Raw genomic sequence first — 20201 nt, forward strand, 5'->3', positions numbered from 1 at the left:
AAGCTAGTGTGGTCCACAGTAGCCAAACTATGGAAAGAGCCCAGATATTCATCGACAGATGAATGGATAAAGAAGATGTGGTATATATGCACAATGGAATATTACAGAGCCATCAAAAATGAAATCTTGCCATTTGCAATGACGTGGCTGGAACTAGAGGGTATTACGCTAAGCGAGATACGTCAATCAGAAAAAGACAGTTATCATACGGTCTCACTGATATGTGGGATTTAAGAAACAAAGCAGAGGATCATAGGGGAAGAGAGGAAAAAATAAAACACGACGAAACCAGAGAGGGAGACAAACCATACGAGACTCTTAATCATAGGAAACAAACTGAAGGTTGCTGGAGGGGAGGGGATGGGGATGGGGAAACTGGGTGATGGACACTGGGGAGGTTATGTGTTGTAATGAGCACTGGGTGTTATATAAGACTGATGAATCACAGACCTGTACCCCTGAAACAAATAATACATTATATGTTAATTAATTGAATTTAAATTAAAAAAACCTTAAAGAATATAAACTTAGGAGTTACATAAATTATAATACAAGCAAAGTTAATTAAAAAACAAGCTAGTGTGATAAAGCTTAGTGAGGAAGGCGAGCTGAAAGCAGAGACAGGCTGAAAGCTGGGCCTCTCCTGCCTCTGCGAACACAAAGGAAATGTTCTTGAGGGAAACTCTAAGTGCTTCTCCACTGAACACGCGAAGGATAAGAAAGCGAAACAGCCTTCTTGCCAATTTGGACAAAGTCTTAGTCATCTGGATAGATGGTCAAAAAAGCCACAACGTCTCCTTCAGTTGAAGCCGAATCCAGGGCAAAGCTCTGACTTCGATTCCATGGAGGCTGAGAGAGAGGAGGAAGCTGCAGAAGACAAGCTGGAAGCCGGCAGAAATGCATGCAGGAGGTGTAAGGAGAGAAGCTGTCTCCGTAACATCGAAGTGCCTGGTGAGGCAGCAGGTGCAGATGGAGAAGCTGCAGCAAGCTCTCCAGGAGACGGAGCTGAGATAATTCAGAGAGGTGGCTACAGTGACCAACGGATTATCAGTCTAGACAAAGCAGCCTTCTATCAGAAGAAGATGCCACCGAGAACTTTCCTAGCTACGCAGAAATCAATGCCTGGCTTCGAAGCCTCAAAGGACAGGCTGAGTCTCTTGTTGGGGGTTCATGCAGCTGGTGACTTTAGGGGGAATGCTAATTTACCATTCTGCAAATCCTAGGGCCCCTAAGAATTATGACAAACCGACTCTGCTCGTGCTCTATAAACCGACTCTGCTCGTGCTCTACAAAGTCTGGATGACAGCACATCCGTTTCTGCGTGGTTTACCGAATATTTTAAGCCCGCTGTTGAGACCACTGCTCAGAGAAAAAAGATTCCTTTCAAAATATGACTGCTCATTGACAATGCACCTGGTCACCCAGGAGCCCTGACAGAATGTACAAGATGAATGCTGTTTTCCATGCTTGCTAACATATCATCCATTCCCCAGCCCACGGATCAAGGAGTCATTTTGACTTTCAAGTGTTATTATTTAAGAAATACATTTTGTAAGACTGCCATAGACTCCTCAGATGGATCTGGGCAAAGTAAACTGAAAACCTTCTGAAAGGATTCACCATTCTAGGTGCTATTAACAACAGTCATGATTCATGGGAAGAGGTCAAAATACCAACATTAATAGAGTTTCGAAGAAGTTGATTCCAACCCTCATGGAAGACTCTGACAGGTTCAAGTCACTGCAGATGTGGTGTAAATAGCAAGAAAGCTAGAATTAGAAGTGAAGCCTGAGGATGTGACCGGATGGCTGCAATCTCATGATAAAACTTCAATGGAAAAGGAGTTGCTTCTTATGCATGAGCAAAGTGGTTTCTTGAGATGGAATCTACTCCAGGTGAAGATGCTGTGAAATTGCTGAAATGACAAAGGATTTAGAATATGGCATAAATGATAAAGCAGCTGCAGGATTTGAGAAGACTGACTCCAATTCTGAAAGAAGTTCTACTTTGGGTAGAATGCTATCAAACAGCATCACATGTTGCAGCGAAATCATTTGTGAAAAGAAAAGTCAGTCAGTGAGGCAGATTTCACTGCTGTCTTATTTTAAGAAATGGCCCCGGCCACCCCAGCCTGCAGTAGTAGCTGCTACCCTGCTCAGTCGGCGCCCACTGACTTCGAGGCAAGACCCTCCAACAGCAAAAAAAATTAGGACTTGCTGAAAGCTCAGATGATGGTTAGCATATTTTTTTAGCAATAAAGTATTTTTAAATTAAGGTATGTACCTTGTTTTTTCAATATTTGCATACCTAATATTATTAATACTATGGCACGTGTAATAGACAACAGTAAAGTGTAAACATAATTTTCAGGTGCACCAAGCAAAAAGTTCATGTGACTTGCTTTCCTGTGATATTTGCTTTACTGCGGTGGTCTGGAAGCGAACCCACAGTACCTCTGAGGTACGCATGGACTGTTTTCTTCGAGTCCTTCCCAGTCTGTTTTAGGCAAGAACACTCCTACTTCTCATGTCTATTCTTATATACCAGCTTACTACAGGAGAAACTTCTGTTACAGCAATGAAGACCATGAAGAAGTTTAGGATTGGGGGGGTTTAGCGGATTATGCGTATTTCTTTAACACCAGGTCTTCGCTATACAGTGGTAATGCCTTTTGTATTGTGACTACCTGCAAACCTATTAACATCCACCTTAGACTAGGCCTTCCTTGAGGACAAGATTAACTTCTTGGCTAAAATATGGCAACTAAAAGATAAATCAACATTATCAAAATACTGTCTGGGCCAAGCCTCTTCACTGATAATTCAAACATTACAAATGATTAAACAAACAAACAAAAAAGACTACATATACTAAGACAATGAAATGGATCAAAAAGAGGGGCGCCTCGGTGGCTCAGTAGGTTAAGCGTCTGCCTTCAGCTCAGGTAATGATCCCAGGGTCCTGGGATCAAGCCCTACATCGGGCTGTCTGCTCAGGGGGGAGCCTGCTTCTCCCTCTCCCTCTGCCTGCCACTCCCCTGCTTGTGCGCTCTCTCTCTCTTTCAAAAAAAGTCTCTGTTAGCCAATTTAACTGCCTGCTAAAACAAACAAAAAATCAATACTCTTCAAGGAATTTAATAGGATCCAGAGATCCTGTAATGAATTATTCACAATATCTAGGACACAACTCAAAGTTACTTGATACAAGACAAACCAAGAAAATGTTATGCACACTCAAGAGAAAAGATGATAATCAATACAGACAGACCTCAACATGATTCAAATATTAGAATAAACAGGCAGGATTTTAAAGCCGTTATTATACCTAACGTCAGAGCTGTAAAGAAATGATATACAAGATGAATGTTGTTTTCAGCATGTTTCAATGTCTCAAAATGAATGAGCTCAGGAAATTTTAGAGTTACAAAAGAGAATTAAAGGGGCATTCTAGAACTAGGATGTACAATATCTAAAATGCATTCATCGGCGAGGTTTAACAGATTCGAGATGGCAGAAGAGTCCATGAATGTGAATATACACTGAAGGAATTATCAAATCTCAAAAACAGAAAAAAATTTTTTTAAATGGACACAGTCTTGTGATCTGTGGAACAATGGCACAAGTCTGACACACATGTAACTGGACTGCCAGAACGAGTGGAGAAAATGGGGCTGAGGAAAATTTTTTGAAGAAATTATTAGGAGTTTGAGTTACACAGCTTTATGCAGTTTAAACTGACCAAAGGGGAGCTGGCCGGCTCAGTCAGAAGAACATGTGACTCTTGATCTCAGGGTCATGAGTTTGAGCCCCACGTTGGGTGCAGAGATTACTTAAATGAAAACTTAAATAAAATAAAATAAAATAAAATAAATAACTGACCTAATGTACATTTCACTGTGCATAAAATTTAAAAAACCACAAATACTAAAGTCTAAGTTAATAAAAAAAAAGTCTAGTTAATGATATGCATGCTGAAGTGTTTAGCGTCAAAGTGTCCTGATGCCTGAAACTGACTCAGAAATACAGTCAGGAAAAATAAAAAGATAGACAGATCGTTGATAAAGCAAATACAGCAAAATGTTTGTTTTGTTTTTAAAGATTTTATTTATTTGAGAGAGAGAGAGTGAGAGAGAGAGAGAACACAAGCAGGGTGAGGAGCAGAGGGAAAAGCAGACTCCCAGCTGAGCAGGAAGCCTGATGTGGGGCTGGATCCTGGGACTCCAGAATCATGACCTGGGCCGAAGGCAGATGCTTAACTGACTGAGTCACTCAGGCACTGTGAAATATAGCAAAATGTTAACTTCTGTAGAAATTAGGTGGCTACATGGGTGTTCACTGTATAATTCCTCCAAGATTTCTACAAACAGATCTTTTCAAATATAATTCCTTGCTAATATACTCCTTCAGATGTACTCTGTGAACAAATCAGATTCCCCACATATCAGGAAGAGAGAAACTCCAGTTATTTTAAACTTTCATTCCCGCTACATCCTTATTACAAAAGACATTTGAAGCAGCTGTTAGTCTTGTATTATAGAAACAGACTTTCAGGGTTGGAATGAAGAAACAATAAATACTTGTTTATACCTTAAAGTCCCAAAGTTTTTACATTCATTATCAACTTTTATAATTCCTTAGGCTTTAGGGGATTTTAGGTTGGGAATTTCTAATCTGGCCCAATTCCTTCTTTTCTAGATATAACACGTTTACTTTTCATTGGTATTCTCTTCCCAAGCCAGCATATTTATATATTATGCTATAATGAATCCAATCAGTAAGGGAAGAAAAGTGGAAGTCTTCCAACCAGATGTAATTACACAGTCTCCCAATCTACTATATGCCATGAGGGAAAAGCTAGTATTTTTTAAAAAGAAAAATGGAGAAAACCTTGTACAAAACAGTGCATACCTCTTGTTCTGCCTGATAAAGCTTGACTGTGATGTTCCTCTGGAAACCCACATCACTGGCATCATAAAACACCCCAAGACTGGTAATAACAATCGGGTACAGAACTCGGAAGCTCACACTGACAACTCGGTCCTCAGAAATTCCTGATGAGGTGTCTTCAGAAAGACTGAATGCTTCAATTTCCTGGTTCAAAACTAAGGAAATAATGAGAAAAGGAGTTTTACATAACCAAACAAATATAATCTTATAATACTTTCATAAATGGCAGTAATTAAAAATTCTTCAGAAATATGGCTGCTTCTAGGAAAAAAATAAATTTATTTTGAAATTTAAGAATGAAGTTTTTAGCTACATCAAGGTAAAATATTTAATGATCAGAACTACTTTAATAAGTATACACGTGTACATATAAACGTCTAAATGCCACAGAGGAATATTATCGAAGGCATCTGATCTGTTAGGGAAGGCTGGGTAAATAGGGATATTAAAAACAGTACCTAATGCAGTCATAAATAATGAGAAAATGTAGTCTTGTCTGCAAATTCCAAAAATCCTACTTCTTGTTGGGCAATTTAAAATACTTGTGATGTCACATTACAAAGGTCCTTGAAATTACTTCCAATAACACTGAAAAATTCCATTTAATACTGATAGAAGAGAAGCACGTCAAACACGGTAGCATTTCGGACCACACACATTCTGTGTGCCATGCCCCATCGCATTTATAACTTCACAACTACACTGTATGTCATTATGTGACATCACGGATTATCATAGTGAGGCCTGGAGATGTTCAGTAACTCGCCTGAGGTCACAGAAAGTGGCAGAGCCAAGAATCAACCCCAGGTTTATGGACTTCAAACTTAGTGTTCTTTCCACCCTCCCAAAGCAGTCTAAATCAAAGTCAAAAACTGTCCTTTGCAAATAATGTTTTCAATTACCATAAATGAATCAGGACCGACTACATGAAGCAGTTCTCATGGCTCAGAATATCAGTGTCACTTTGTGAAATAATATAAAAACCTATTCTAAAAGATTTTATCAATGTTCTTTGTATCTTTCAGAGCTGTGGTTTTCCAATTTTCCTGCTCACACAACCACATCCATTAAACGCATTTGTGCACACACTCATGTATCTACTTACAAAACGTACACATACACTATTGTTACCAATATATTCAGTCTTTATAAAGACGACATTGTCTTATTTTCAGATGAACAGAAATTCAGTTTTCTTTCCACACCCAGCGGATCATTTGGATCCCTACGTTCGAATTCCTAGAATGCGGACACTTAGCAGAAGCTCAATAAAACGTGCCTAACTGGAATTGATGACCCCTACCCAATTCCACGTGTAAGCAGGAGGGGGCAGGAGAAGGATACACATTTCGTCATAGGTTTGGCAAACACTGGCCAGAGAGCCTAGACTCCAAATAAACTGGATGACAGCAAAAGTTTTTCTTTTTAATATACTCGTAAATGTAAAAGATTCAAAGCATATGCATATGGGTTAAAGGCCAACAGGTTAAGCACACTAGAACCTAACTACATATCTTTAAAAACAAAAGTACCTCGAATTTCAAGCTACCTACACACAGGAAATCCTGCTGCTTTGGTAATGCTATTAATCAAAACTTTTACATATCCAGAGTATCATGGTGATTAAATGACACTCATGATGACCTTAAGGCACTGAAATAAACCTAAAATGACATTTGAGTCAACAAAACGATTAAATAAGGTTCAATATAAATTTAGTTACACTTATTTAAAAAAAAATTTGTAACCTAGGTATTACATATATTAAAATTTTCTATTAATTAATAACTCTACCCCTTTACTATTAATGAATAATAACACTTAAAATAATAAGTCTGGTTAAAGTGAGGTTTTTAAAAATTTGATTTGGTTTTGGATTTCAAATGTAATTGGTTCTAGGCTACTCTTACATCATCAGTAATGCAACATTTTATTTAGGTTCATGGTCCCTTTGGGACTCCAGCGTAACCTAACAGATTTTCTCAGAGAAACACAATTACACATGAAATTTTCCTTACACTGTTAACCAAAAGATCATAAGTAAGAGGCCTCTGTTTTACACAATACAGACCTGAAAATATGGTACAATTTATTTAAAAAGCTGATTGAGACTGAACTTTACAAAAGACAGGTTCTTTAAAATAACATTAAGTACCTACCATGTCCCAGGAATAATTCTATTTTTAATTTTTTAAATTTTTATTTATTTATTTATTTTTTATTTTTATTTTTTTTAAAGATTTTATTTATTTATTTGACAGTGAGACAGCCAGCGAGAAAGGGAACACAAGCAGGGGGAGTGGGAGAGGAAGAAGCAGGCTCCCAGAGGAGCATGGAGCCCGATGCGGGGCTCAATCCCAGGGTTCTGGTTTCACGCCCTGGGCCAAAGGCAGACACTTAATGACTGAGCCATCCAGGGGTCCCCCAGGAACAATTCTAAATTTTTATATGTATCAACGTATTTCATCCTGTCAATCCCTTGAGGTAAGTACTTTTATCCCCAGTTTACGGATGGTGAAATTGAGGCACAAAGGGGGTAAATAACTGATCAACGGTCACACAGCAGGGGCGCCTGGTCGTTAAGCCTCTGCCTTCAGTTCAGGTCATGATCCCAGGGTCCTGGCATCAAGCACCGCATCGGGCTCTCTGCTCAGCGGGAAGCCTGCTTCTCCCTCTCCCACTCCCCCTGCTGGTGTTCCCTCTCTCGCTGTGTCTCTCTCTGTCCAATAAATAAATAAAATGTTTAAAAAAAAAAAGGTCACACAGCTAGAAAAGGCAGAGCCTAGACGTAAAGCCGTGGAGCCTGACTCCCAAGCCCACACTCTCAATGACAACACTGTGACTGCTGTAAGAGTAAGGTGTGCCTAATTATAAAAGTCTGATAAATCTTAAAATACCAAAAGTCATAATCAGCACACTTAAGACTTTGAAAAATTTAGTCTTTAGAACCATAGCTGAACATAAGAGGAAATGCTGATAAAGAAAGACATCTGCTTATACAGTTTGCAATGTCCTAAAACTGGTTCCCTGGTAACAGAGGGAACCTGATTAGGACCATCTTTCTTCATCATCACAACTCCCACAAATCTTTAACTGTAAGGAATACAAAATCTTACTCATATTAAAAATTTGTTTTACTATTGTTTCTTTCGCAGAAGCTTATAGGCAATAACTTAAGAGAAAGTTGACTCACAACATTCATATGAAGATTACTATAAATTAACAAGATGGTGAAATCAGCAGTTATCTCAAAGTTCAAAACTCAGGTACTCAGGATTTATCTACGCATAAGGAATCTCCAGATGCATCTGAATCATAGCATCTGAATCATACTGAGAAACAAATTCTCCTGGATCCTGAAATTACATAAACTTAAAAAGACTCCTCACAGATAAGCTAGAGTGATCACTCAGTCTGTCAAAAAGGATGAAAGATACATTTTGATGAAAGCTCAATCTTAGTCGGCTATGAACGGACCACCAGACTAGTCAGCTTAGCAACTTTTCCTCCACATCAAACTTTTACATGCCAAGTGTCAGGGCTGAGGAAAAAGACGACTCACCCGGATTCGTGATGTTCAGCAGTCTGCAGGAATAAGGATCTTCCCTGTCTTCCACGGGCACGTCGCAGCCACGAGCACCTATTATGAACTTCACAAGCACACTGAAAGATGCGTTGGCATTAACATCAGATACGGATCTTCACTTCGTGCATACACGTTTCCTCACGCCCATTTCAAAGCTTTTACTTTGAGACACAAGTATTTATTAGGATTAATTCTAACTTTATTTTTCCAGTCTAGCAAAAGAGGAGCAAGCCAACCCAAAGTTGCCAACCACCACGTGACGTATGTGTAAGCCCTCTACTGTAGTACTATGTTAAAGCAAGTATGAGTATGAGTATGTTTGGCCTGCCTACCAGCAAATGTTCATACCAATTAAAAGCAAACTACAGTAAAGTCAGTTTCTCATGTCCCAACCTAAGAACATATCTGTGTCTGTAATCTTCTTTATTTGCTTTCCTCTATTGTAGAAGGTATTCCTTTTGCTCCAGATAAGTCTTCCTATGCAAGAGGAGGTCCTCTCCTCTCCTCCACCTCACCTGTAACCTGTGGCTCCTTTCCTACACGTTACAAATATGATGAAGTCCTGATACTAATTTCTATTTACCTACCATCCCTTCCTTGTCTCCACCCTTCCCTTTACAGTGAAGTCCTACAAAGGAATGAACTAAAATTGCAGGCTCTAGTTTCTCATCTCCCACTCATTTTATAAAACAGAAAATTTTAGCTTCAATACCCACCACTTATACTGAGATGTTTACCACCAATGTAACCACTGATTTGCTGCTAAACCCACAGACAACTTTTCAACGCTTCAATCCGTGTTTCGAGAGTGCTGGTCTCCTTCCAGTGCTCTTTTCCCTCCACCACGTAGTCAGTCACCTGCACTGGCTCTTCTTCGCCAAGTCTGTCCATTAGGGCAGATATTAAAGCAGGGCTTTGCCCCTGGGTCTCTTCTCACTCTTTTTGCCTACTCTCCCAGGACAATATTTATTCTCAAGGCTTCAACTAGCTTGGGAAGGATTCCTGAATTAGCATCTCTAGTTTGGACCCATCTTCTAAGTAAAAGATCCATATATTCATTGGACATCTTTTCCTAGATGGCCCACAGATGACAGTTGTGTGCTGAAGCCCGATCCTACTGGCTTGGCTTACGAGAGCCACCTGCTAAATTTTCAGGAAATCTGTGGGCTGGTTATTAAAAACAGCCTTTATTAAATTACGTAAACTTACAATGAAATACATTCTTTTTAAAAACAAAGAAAATACTCAAATAATCATTTCTTAATTATTTCACTATTATCTATGCTCTTGAGGTTATATTTACCTATTATATCTGTGTGGTGGAAATAAAATGGTGGCTATCTTCCCCAAGTATGTGTTCAGAGATGTTGTATTAGCTGGTTGAAGTTGGTCATGGTTGGAATATTTACACCATGGAAACTAGCAAACACGTTTACAAATAAGGGTTTTATTGACTTAAAGCGATAGAGGGAAAAAAGTAAATTGCTGGAGGAAAAGTCAATGAAGATTAAACTTAAAAACAGGGTGTGTCTGAATAGATCAATGGAACAGAATAGAGAGCTGAGAGATAAACCCACAATTAATCTATGACAATGGAGGCAAGGATATCCAATGGGAAAAAGACAGTCTCTTCAACAAGGGGTGTTGGGAAAACTGGAGAGCTACCTGCAAAAGAATGAAATGGGACCACTCTCTTACACCATAAACAAAAATAAACTCAAAATGGATGAAAGACCTAACTGTGAGACTTAAATCCACAAAACTCCTAGAAGAGAACATAGACAATAATTTCTCTGACACCAGCTGTAGAAACTTTTTTCTAGATACGTCTTCTCAGGCAAGAGAAACAAAAGCAAAATTAAACTACTGGGACTGATCAAAATACAAACCTTCTGCACAGTGAAGGAAACAATCGATAAAACTAAAAAGCAACCTATGGAATGGGAGAAGATAACTGCAAATGACATCTCTGATAAGGAGATAATATCCAAAATATATAAAGAACTTACACAACTCAACATCAAAAAAACAAATAATCCAATTAAAAAAAGGCAGAAGACGTGAACAGACATTTTTCTACAGAAGACATACAGATGACCAACAGACAGATGAAACCATCCATGTTCAACATTACTCATCAACACGGAAATGCAAATCAAAACCACAATGAGATACCACCTCATGCCTGTTAGAATGGCTCATACCAAAAAGATAAGAAATAACAAGCGTTGGTAAGTGTATGGAGTAAAGGGAACCCCCATGCACTCCTGGTGGGAGTGCAAACTGCTGTAGTCACTGTGGAAAATAGTATGGAGGCTCCTCAAAAAATTAAAAATAGAACTACCATACGATCCAGCAATTCCACTTCTGGGTATTTACCCAAAGAAAACGAAAACACTAATTTGAGGGCACCTGAGTGGTTCAGTCATTAAGCATCTGCCTTCGGCTCAGGTCATGATCCCAGGGTCCTGGGATCAAGCTCGCATTGGGCTCCCTGCTCTGTGGGAAGCCTGCTTCTCCCTCTCCCACTCCCCCTGCTTGTGTTCCCTCTCTCGCTGTGTCTCTCTCTGTCAAATAAATAAAATCTTTAAACAAAAAACAAACAAAAAAACCACACACTAATTTGAAAAGATACATGCATCCTGTATTTATTGCAACATTATTTACAGTAGCCAAGATATGAAAGCAACCCCATCAACAGATGAATGGATAAAGATGAATGGAAATACACACACACACACGCACGCACACACACGCACGCACACACATGCACACACACACTGGAAAATTACTCAGCCATAAAAAAATGAACTCTTGCCATTTGCAACAACATGAGTGGATCTAGACAGACAGTATAATGCTAAGTGAAATAATTCAGAGAAAGACAAATACCACATGATTTCATTTTTATGTGGAATTTAAGAAAAAAAAATGAACATCGAAAAAAATGAGATACACCAAAAAACATTCTTTATAATTTTTTTATTTTTATTTTTTAAAGATTTTATTTATTTGTCAGTGAGACAGAGAGAAAGCATGCACAGCAGGGGGAGCTGTAGGCAGAGGGAGAAGCCCTCTGTGGGACTCAACCCCAGGACCCTGGGAACATGACCTGAGCTGAACGCAGACGCTTAACTGACTGAGCCACCCAGGAACCCAAAAAAACAGACTCTTAAGTACAGAGAACAAACTGGTGGTGGCCAGAGGTGAGGTGGGTGGTGGGGATGGGTGAAACAGGTGAAGGGGATTAAGAGTACATTTACCTTGACAGGCACTGAGTAATGTAGAGAACTGATGAATTACTATATTGTACACCTAAAACTAATGTAACACTCTATGTTAATAATACTTGAATTAAAAATAAATAATAATTAAAAGAAAAAAGTAATGTGTTTGTAGCCATCCCATTGTGAATAGTACAAAAAACTCAGGAACTATTCTTGACTGTTCAAAACCTATTACCTGATTCAACAAAGAAGTCCCTGATTTTATTGACTTAAGAGTAAAGTTCTGGCACATATCTCAGTTGTCATTTTAATTTTACTCTTTAACTACTCTTTTGTCAATTGCAACATGTAATTGGTTATAGATACAAAAGTCTAGAACAATGGGAGCATTCCACGAGATTCAGCTCACTACATGAATTTATAATAAAGAGTATCGTGTATGTTACTATCCACATATCTCAGTTGTCATTTTAATTTTACTCTTTAACTACTCTTTTGTCAATTGCAACATGTAATTGGTTATAGATACAAAAGTCTAGAACAATGGGAGCATTCCACGAGATTCAGCTCACTACATGAATTTATAATAAAGAGTATCGTGTATGTTACTGTCAATTATGTGCTATCATCTTTTATACCAGTAAAACTTACAGTGAACACATGCATACACACATGTACACATAATTGCTGTTTCAGAGAGCGAGCTGGTAAACTCTGACCAGCACACTACTGCCTGCAGGTACCCCAAACTCAACATATCCACAGTGGGACTTCTCTCCCATGAAACCTGCTCTTCTCATCTAGTATTTTTTGCCTTGATTGATGATTTCATTATTCTCCAAGTTACAAAGCTAGCAATCACCCTAGACTCCTCTTCCTCCTCCCATTTATTTACCTCATTTTCTTCTAAGGTCACACTTTATTTAGTTCAGCCCCTCAGCTGCCTAACTGGGTCTCAGCAGTCCATGCCACTGTCCCCACGACTGTTCTGCAGGGCTTGGCCACGGCCTGCCTCCGGGTTCAATGCCCTCCCTCTCTCTACCTCATAATCCCTGTCTCTTGGCCCTTCTTTCCTTCCCTAGTGCTTCATCTTACTCACCCACACCCCTTCCCCCCCCCCGAACCCTAACTCCCCAGGGTTCAGTTACATGAACTGTTTGGAGTTTCCCAAACACTCCAGGCTGTCTTATATCTATTTATATGATAGCATATATAACATTTTATTACACTATGACATCTATTTCCTTCTATTAAACGTCAAGCTCTCATAAAGACTCGGACTATATGGCAACTATCTTTGTATTCTACCACACGCAGTACACTCCCTGCATGCAGAAGATACTTAATAGATACTTGTGAAATCGACAACTTATTAATTTTATTACAAAGACTTTTAATTAAATAAGGTCCTGGAAATATACGTGGAGTCTGGCTCCTTCAGTGAAATATAAGATTTGAAAGTAAGCCGCAGCCACAGAAATGGAAACATTTTCTTTTACTAATGGCCAATTAAGGCAAAATACCATTTATAAACAACTAGCATTTAGAATAAAAACATAAACAAAAATGAATAAGTTTGCTAATTAAATTATTGCAGATATTTACCAAATTAGTTTTTTTATTTTTATTTTTTTTAAGGTTTTATTTATTTATTCGACAGAGGTAGAGACAGCCAGCGAGAGAGGGAACACAAGCAGGGGGAGTGGGAGAGGAAGAAGCAGGCTCCCAGCGGAGGAGCCTGATGTGGGGCTCGATCCCATAACGCCGGGATCACGCCCTGAGCCGAAGGCAGACGCTCAACCGCTGTGCCACCCAGGCACCCCAAATTAATTTTTTTAAAGCCATCTTAACGAACCACAAAATTACTTTGCCCTAAGAAGTTTTTGGCTACTATCTATTTTTATACAGGTATCCCATCATTTTTATAAAACAAATAGCCAAGCTTAGTAAATTTAAAGCAGTAATGCTATGATGGCAAATAAATGACTTGTGACCATCTGAATGTTAATTTTTCTCATTACATTTAGTCTGAGTCATTCCCTCAACAGCTGTTGAGTGTCCTACCCCATGCCAAGTTAGGTTCTAAGTATTGGGAATACATCAGTGAAAAAAGCTACATTCCCGGGGTGCCTGGGTGGTTCAGTCAGTTGAGCATCCAAGTCTTGGTTTTGGCTGAGGTCACGATCTCAGGTTGTGGGATCGAGCCCAGTGTCAGTTTCCATGCCCAGTGCGTGCAGCCTGCTTAAGATTCTCTCTTCCTCTCTCCCTCTCCCTCAGCCCCTCCCCTGCTCACTCATGTTCTCTCCCTCAAAATAAAATCTTAAAAAAAAAAGTTAAAGTCCCTACGCTCATGAAACTATATTCTAGTGGGGAAAGACAAACGATTTATAAATATAAAGCTAAATATAACAAACATGCTAGTTGATAATAAATATTATAAAGGAAAATAAAGTCAAGGGAGGATAAAGAGGGAAAAGAGATTAGGTGCTAATATAGGGCTGCCTCCTGCTAAGGTGACATCTAAACAGAGACCTGAAAAACGTGAGACTGTGAACCATGAAGATATCCAGTGGAAGAGCGATAAAGACAGGGGAGACAGTAAGTGCAAAGGCCCCAAGGCAGAGCACATTTAGTGTATGGAAGCATGGTAATGGTCACCAGTGCAGGGGAACTACATGTAGATAAGGTCAAAGACCACAGTAAAAACTTGGTATTTCACTCTGAGCAAAAGAGAAGTCAATGGAAGGGTATGAGCAGAAAATTGATGTAATTAGATGAATTTTAAAAGAAGCACTCTGGCTGCTGCTGCATGGAAAATAAAATATAGGGGAAGAAAGGTAGAAGTAGGAAACTCAGCGGCTTCTGTAAGAATCCAGGTGAGAGGTAATGTGGCCTGACGGAGAGAGAGTGGTGGCTCTGAAGCAGTGGTAAAGGTGGTGATTCCGGATATGATATAAAGGCAGCACCAAGAAAACATGCTGATGGGTTGGATGTGGCATGTGAGGGAAAGAAGAAATCAAGCTAACGATGTATTATAAATTTTTAAAACTTCCTATTTTCTTGGTGCCTCAACATCCTCACAAACAGGCTATAAGCATCCTTCCCAGGTGACTGATACACCAGAGTGACAAGGCTGGTCCCTGTGGTGAGATCCCCCTCTGGCCCTCTCCTGACTGACCTAGTGACATTCTAACACAACAGTGAAATCCCCTCATGCCTTTCGCTTTACGTATACTCCGCCATGACCCCCAGTAAAGCCACATGCCCGTGGGGCCCTGCTCTGTCAGCTCCACACCTGCTTGGTTGAGCCTGCTCCCTGGACGCTCCTCCTGTATGCCCTCCCCCGCCCCGTGTGGCACACTGTGCCTCCCTCTCTAGGACTTGTGAGTATAATAAATCTAATTTCATATGCCTCTCCCAGTGCACCTTCTGTGGCCATGCTGGAGTGATCCTTAAAGACCCAAAAGGGGGACTTACAGCATAGTCACCAGGATTTCCTGTCTGAGCAACTGGTCAAGAGGGGTCATTATTTTCCAAGACAGGAAAGGCTATCTAGGAAGTGCAGGTTTTGGAGGTTCTGACAGTAGTGATGAGTCTGAGGCCTTTCATTTGCTGGGTAACAGGTACTATTATCATTGAGATCATGAACTAACATAAAGAAATCTCTCTTTAAAGGAATGAAAGCCGCTATGAATAAGATAGGAAATCTATAAATGTTCACGACTGATGACAAGAAAATTCTGCAACTGTATAGCTACTCAGTCCCAAACGTGCCAGTTCAATGCAGTCCTGAGAGGGCCATCTAGAACTGCTCATCATCTGAGTGTCTTCACATAACTAAAAGCTCAACCTCTCATGCTTCTCTTCCATTAGCCCCTCGCTACATAATCTTCAGAGGCTGGTCTCACTGAGAAGACTAAGGCCTTTGGCTCCCAACCAATAACTGACCCATCTAATACCAACATGAGATGAGCTACCAAAGCTCAACTCTGGAAGGGTGGTCAGGAAAAAGAGCTACACACTGCAGAGCACACAATTAAAGAAATACTACAGAACAGAAAAAATTCAGTGTGTCTCTGTGAAGTTAGTGAAAAGCATATTTAGACACAAACATGTCTCAGCAGAGACCTATTCTGGAATAGAACCTTTTAAGAATTACTATTCTAGGGGTGCCTGGTTGGCTCAGTTGGTTAAGCGTCCAACTCTTGATTTCAGTTCAGGTCATGACCTCAGGGTTGTGAGATCCAGCCCTGCATTGGGCTCCACACTGGGTATGGAACCTGCTTAAGATTCTCTCTCCCTCTCCCTCTGCCCCCCCCCCACCCCCCAACTCACTCTTGCTCTGTCTCAAAAAAAAAAAAAAAAGGAATCACTATTCTAAATCAAAACAAAAACAAAACAAAAACAAACTCTGTATCTATAAATGCTAATATGTTAACCAATGAATATATTCTCTCCAAACTACCTTTCGGCTAAGAATCTTGGTTAAATTTACTTTTGTGACTCAATTATGGGGAGGGAAAGCAAAATGAAATAGCCATTTCTCCTAGAAAGAGAGACCGCATGCCTAAATAAACATCTCTGACTGTCCCAAAAGAGGTTTTTCAGAACTTTTACTCAGTTAATCAAGCAGGTGCCAACTAAGAAAACCTACCGTTGACTTAATGATGGATGTTGTATTAAATGCTTCAGCCAGGTGCTTCTTATCACATTTCGAAGTTCATGGTTATTGCGAGCTGACAACACACCAACTACCACGTCATAGTGACCAGACTTCCACTGAGGAAATAAGGCCAATTGATCTAGAAATAAGCAACAATAAATTAGAAATGTCATGTCTCAATTAGTGTTCAATATGTAACATAAAAATGTTTATTACAAAATAATACATGTTCATGTGTGTAGAAAATACAAAGAAATACAAAGAAAAAGATATTTTAAAAAATCACCCACAGACATACCATCCAGATAACCACTACTAACGTTTTTGGTATAGAGTCTTTTTGTCTTTCCCACATATGTATATATTTACGCTCACATAAGTACGTAAATTCTTCAAAACTAACAAAATATTTATGGTGAGAATCAGTTTGGAAAGGCAGTGTGGCATACACCATGCAGCAGTAGGCAGCATGAGTCCGTCAGGCCATGAGCAGAATTCTGGTTCTTTTTATCGCCTACAAAAGTTATTTAACTTCTGTCTCTCTTTTTTTTTTTAATTAAAGATTTAAAAAAATTTTTTAAGTCATCTCTATCCCCAACATGGGGCTTGAACTCACCATCCAGAGATCGAGTCTCATGCTCTACTGCCTGAGCCAGCCAGCCATCCCGAAAAGTCATTTAACTTCTTGAGCCTCAGTTTCCTAAACTACAAACAGGTATAGTAACACTTCTCATAGAGTTGTCGTAAAAATTAAATGAGATAATGTGCATAAAGGTCCTGGTTTGGTACCAAAATAGTAGGTACTCAGCAGCAACCAACAGCAACTATACCACATAAATGTGCTTTCAAAGGTGAAGGCTTACATTAACATTAGTTAGGGGGAGCCTGGGTGCCTCAGTTGGTTGAGCGGCCCGCTCTTGATTTCAGCGCAGGTCATGATCTCAGGGTCATGAGATCGAGCCCCATGTCAGGCTCTGTGCTGGGCATGGAGCCTGCTTGGGATTCTCTCTCTCCCTCTCCTTCTGCACCCCTCACTCTGGCTCTTGCTCTCTCTCTTAAAAACAACAACAACAACAACTAGTAAGTTTGGGAAATAAGGCTGAAAGACTACTATTCTGGAAAGTACCAAAACCCTGATTAACATCAATAAATTCTACAGGCTGCAAACCTTGTATCACTTACTAAACATTCCAAAGAATGAAAAGAGGGAGGCAAAAAAAAAAAAAAATATCAAGTGACAAGTCATGTGAATGGCTCATTTTTTACTGCCATAAGGTCAGTGGGCAAGGATTACATTTAAAAAAATCGTCCTTTGAAGACAGAAGGGAAAGATAATTTGTTTTTTAACACCAGTACGGGCAGCAAATCAGTGATGAGCAGATCATGGAAATGCTGGTTAGCACGTTAATTTTTTTTTAAATTCATGGCCCGGGAACATTTTTTCTCAGATACACAGAACTATACAATGAAAGTTGTACCTACTGCTGGAACTAACTCTAAATGAGTCTGAATTTGGAGGATAATTTAAATGCTTATGTAAAATTGGCAACGATATCCCATTTCACCCCCTACTTTTTCATAGACAAATAGTAATAGTTAAGTACTTTAAGCGACAGGAATGAGGCAAATGAGTAGTAGCCAGACATATCTGACATTGATTCCAAAGCCAACATGCGGCATGATACCAGGAATTAGCTATTTACATCCCTGTACCTCAGTTTCCTAATTAACCCCCCCCAAAAAAAACACCTGATACCAAAAAGTCTTCAGATAGTTTTCATCTGTTTCAAAATGTCTTCTGGAATGATTAAAAGCTGTAGAAGAGCAAAATCACATTTAACCTAAATGCCTCATTTACCTGCCATCATCAGAAAACCAGGTTGATGTACAAAAGTAAAATCATAAAATAACTAAAACAATCCATTAAATTCCAAATATCACTGCTTCACTTTTGGTAGATAATCAAAATAAACCTTTGAGAAATGGATTACATGAAACATAATTTAATTTGTTCCTGATTGACAAAGTGTTCATGAAAAATGTCTCAAATCAATCCCTTTCCCATCATTAATTCTATCCACTGTTTCAGTTCAGACTCTTTCACTGGACCATGACACGGGGTGTCCTAATGGTGAGCACTGAGTATACAAGGAAGTGCTGAATCACTATATTGTATACCTGAAACTAATACAACACTGTAGGTTAACTACACGGGAATTAAAACAATAAAAAAAAAAAAAGACAATTGGGAAATTCTGAACAATAAATACTGGAAAGAATCATTAATTTTTCTAATTGTGATGACGGTTTCGTGGTTACGGTTTTTTAAAGTCCATCTTTAGAGATAGTATACTAAGACATTTATGGAAATAATAACTTATCTGTGATTTGCTTCCAAATAATCCAGTGGGAAGAAGTGGGTAGGAGTGTTTATGAAAAATATGAGTTGAAGGTGTATGGTGAGTACATAATATTTGTTATAATCTTCTACTTTTAGTATGTTTAAAAATTTTCATAATAAAAACTTAAAATATGAAAAAAAATCCCAAGGCTATCCTAACAGTTTATCCCTGGTTTCTTCATCTCACTGCCAAACAAGATTTTTCTAAAACTTAATAAATAAAGATAAAGATGACCATGTGGCCGTGAAAATCTCACGGCTTATGGTTGCAAACTACTTTTTGATCTCATTCCACTGCCAATCCTCTCTCTGCTTCTAATCCATGTCTAAGCTGCTTCTGTGGAACCGCTTTAGTTTACATGCATTTCTCCTTTTCTTGCAGAAGAGAAGTGCATGGCAGATTTTGGCCTTTGGAGAAACTTCTCTTTCCAGATATGTTGAAAAATAGGTTTCTAAAGACTCAACCAAAAAACTATTAGAAATAAAAAAATTCAGTAAAGTTGCAGAATATAAAATCAATCTACAAAAAACAGTGGCACTTCTATACACTAATGATGAACTATCAAAAAAAAAAAAAAGAAATTCAGAAACCAATCCTATTAACAACTGAATCAAAAAGAATAAAATACCTAGGAATAAATTTAACCAAGGTGGTGAAAGACCTATATACTGGAAAGCTGTAAGACACTGATGAAAAAACTGGAGAAGACACAAATAAATGGAATGATATTCTGTGCTCATGGGTTGGGAGAATATTTTTAAATGTCTATACTACCCAAAGCAATCTACAGATTCAATGCAATGCCTCTCAAAATTCTAGTGGCATTTTTCACAGAAATACAGCAAACAACCCTAACATTTGTATGAAACCACAAAAGACCTTAAATAGCCACAGCAATCTCAGGAAAGAACAAAACAGGAGGGCATCACGCAGCATAAGCTGTTCTATCATCATCTAAGAGGGGCGATTACAGCAATACAGGTCTACCTCAAGAAACAAGAAAAATCTCAAATAAACTAACCTTATACCTAAAGAAGCGAGAGGAAGAACAAAACCCAAAGCCAACAGAAGGAAAGAAATAATAAAGATGAGAGCAGAAACAAATGATATAGGGACCAAGAAAACAACAGAATGGATCAATGAAACGAGGAGCTGGTTCTTTGAAAACAATCAACAGATTGATAAATCTTAGCCAGACTCATTTAAGAAAGAAAGAAAGAAAGAAAGAAAGAAAGAACGAAAGAACTCAAATAAATACGATCAGAAATGAAGGATATTATAAGAAATTATTTGCCAACAAATTGGACAACGTAGAAGAAATGGATAGCTTCCTAGAAACATGACCTTCCGAAACTGAATTAGGAAAAGAAAATTTGG

The 20201-nt window shown here is 38.9% G+C and overlaps 1 protein-coding gene across 2 annotated transcripts in view; it reads right to left on the minus strand.

Moving 5' to 3' along the window:
• The window catches only part of B3GALNT2 (beta-1,3-N-acetylgalactosaminyltransferase 2), a 62429-nt gene that overhangs the window by 34729 nt on the left and 7499 nt on the right, over window positions 1-20201 (minus strand). For both annotated transcript variants that reach the window (XM_026504131.4, XM_044386042.3), the window contains exons 2-4: window positions 16414-16561; window positions 8509-8609; window positions 4908-5101 (exon numbers count right to left, since the gene is read on the minus strand). In XM_026504131.4, coding sequence (XP_026359916.2) covers window positions 4908-5101; window positions 8509-8609; window positions 16414-16561 — 443 coding nt within the window. The remainder of the gene's footprint in view (window positions 1-4907; window positions 5102-8508; window positions 8610-16413; window positions 16562-20201) is intronic.

The sequence above is a fragment of the Ursus arctos genome, unplaced genomic scaffold (genome assembly GCF_023065955.2).
Source record: "Ursus arctos isolate Adak ecotype North America unplaced genomic scaffold, UrsArc2.0 scaffold_7, whole genome shotgun sequence".
Lineage (NCBI taxonomy): Eukaryota > Metazoa > Chordata > Mammalia > Carnivora > Ursidae > Ursus > Ursus arctos.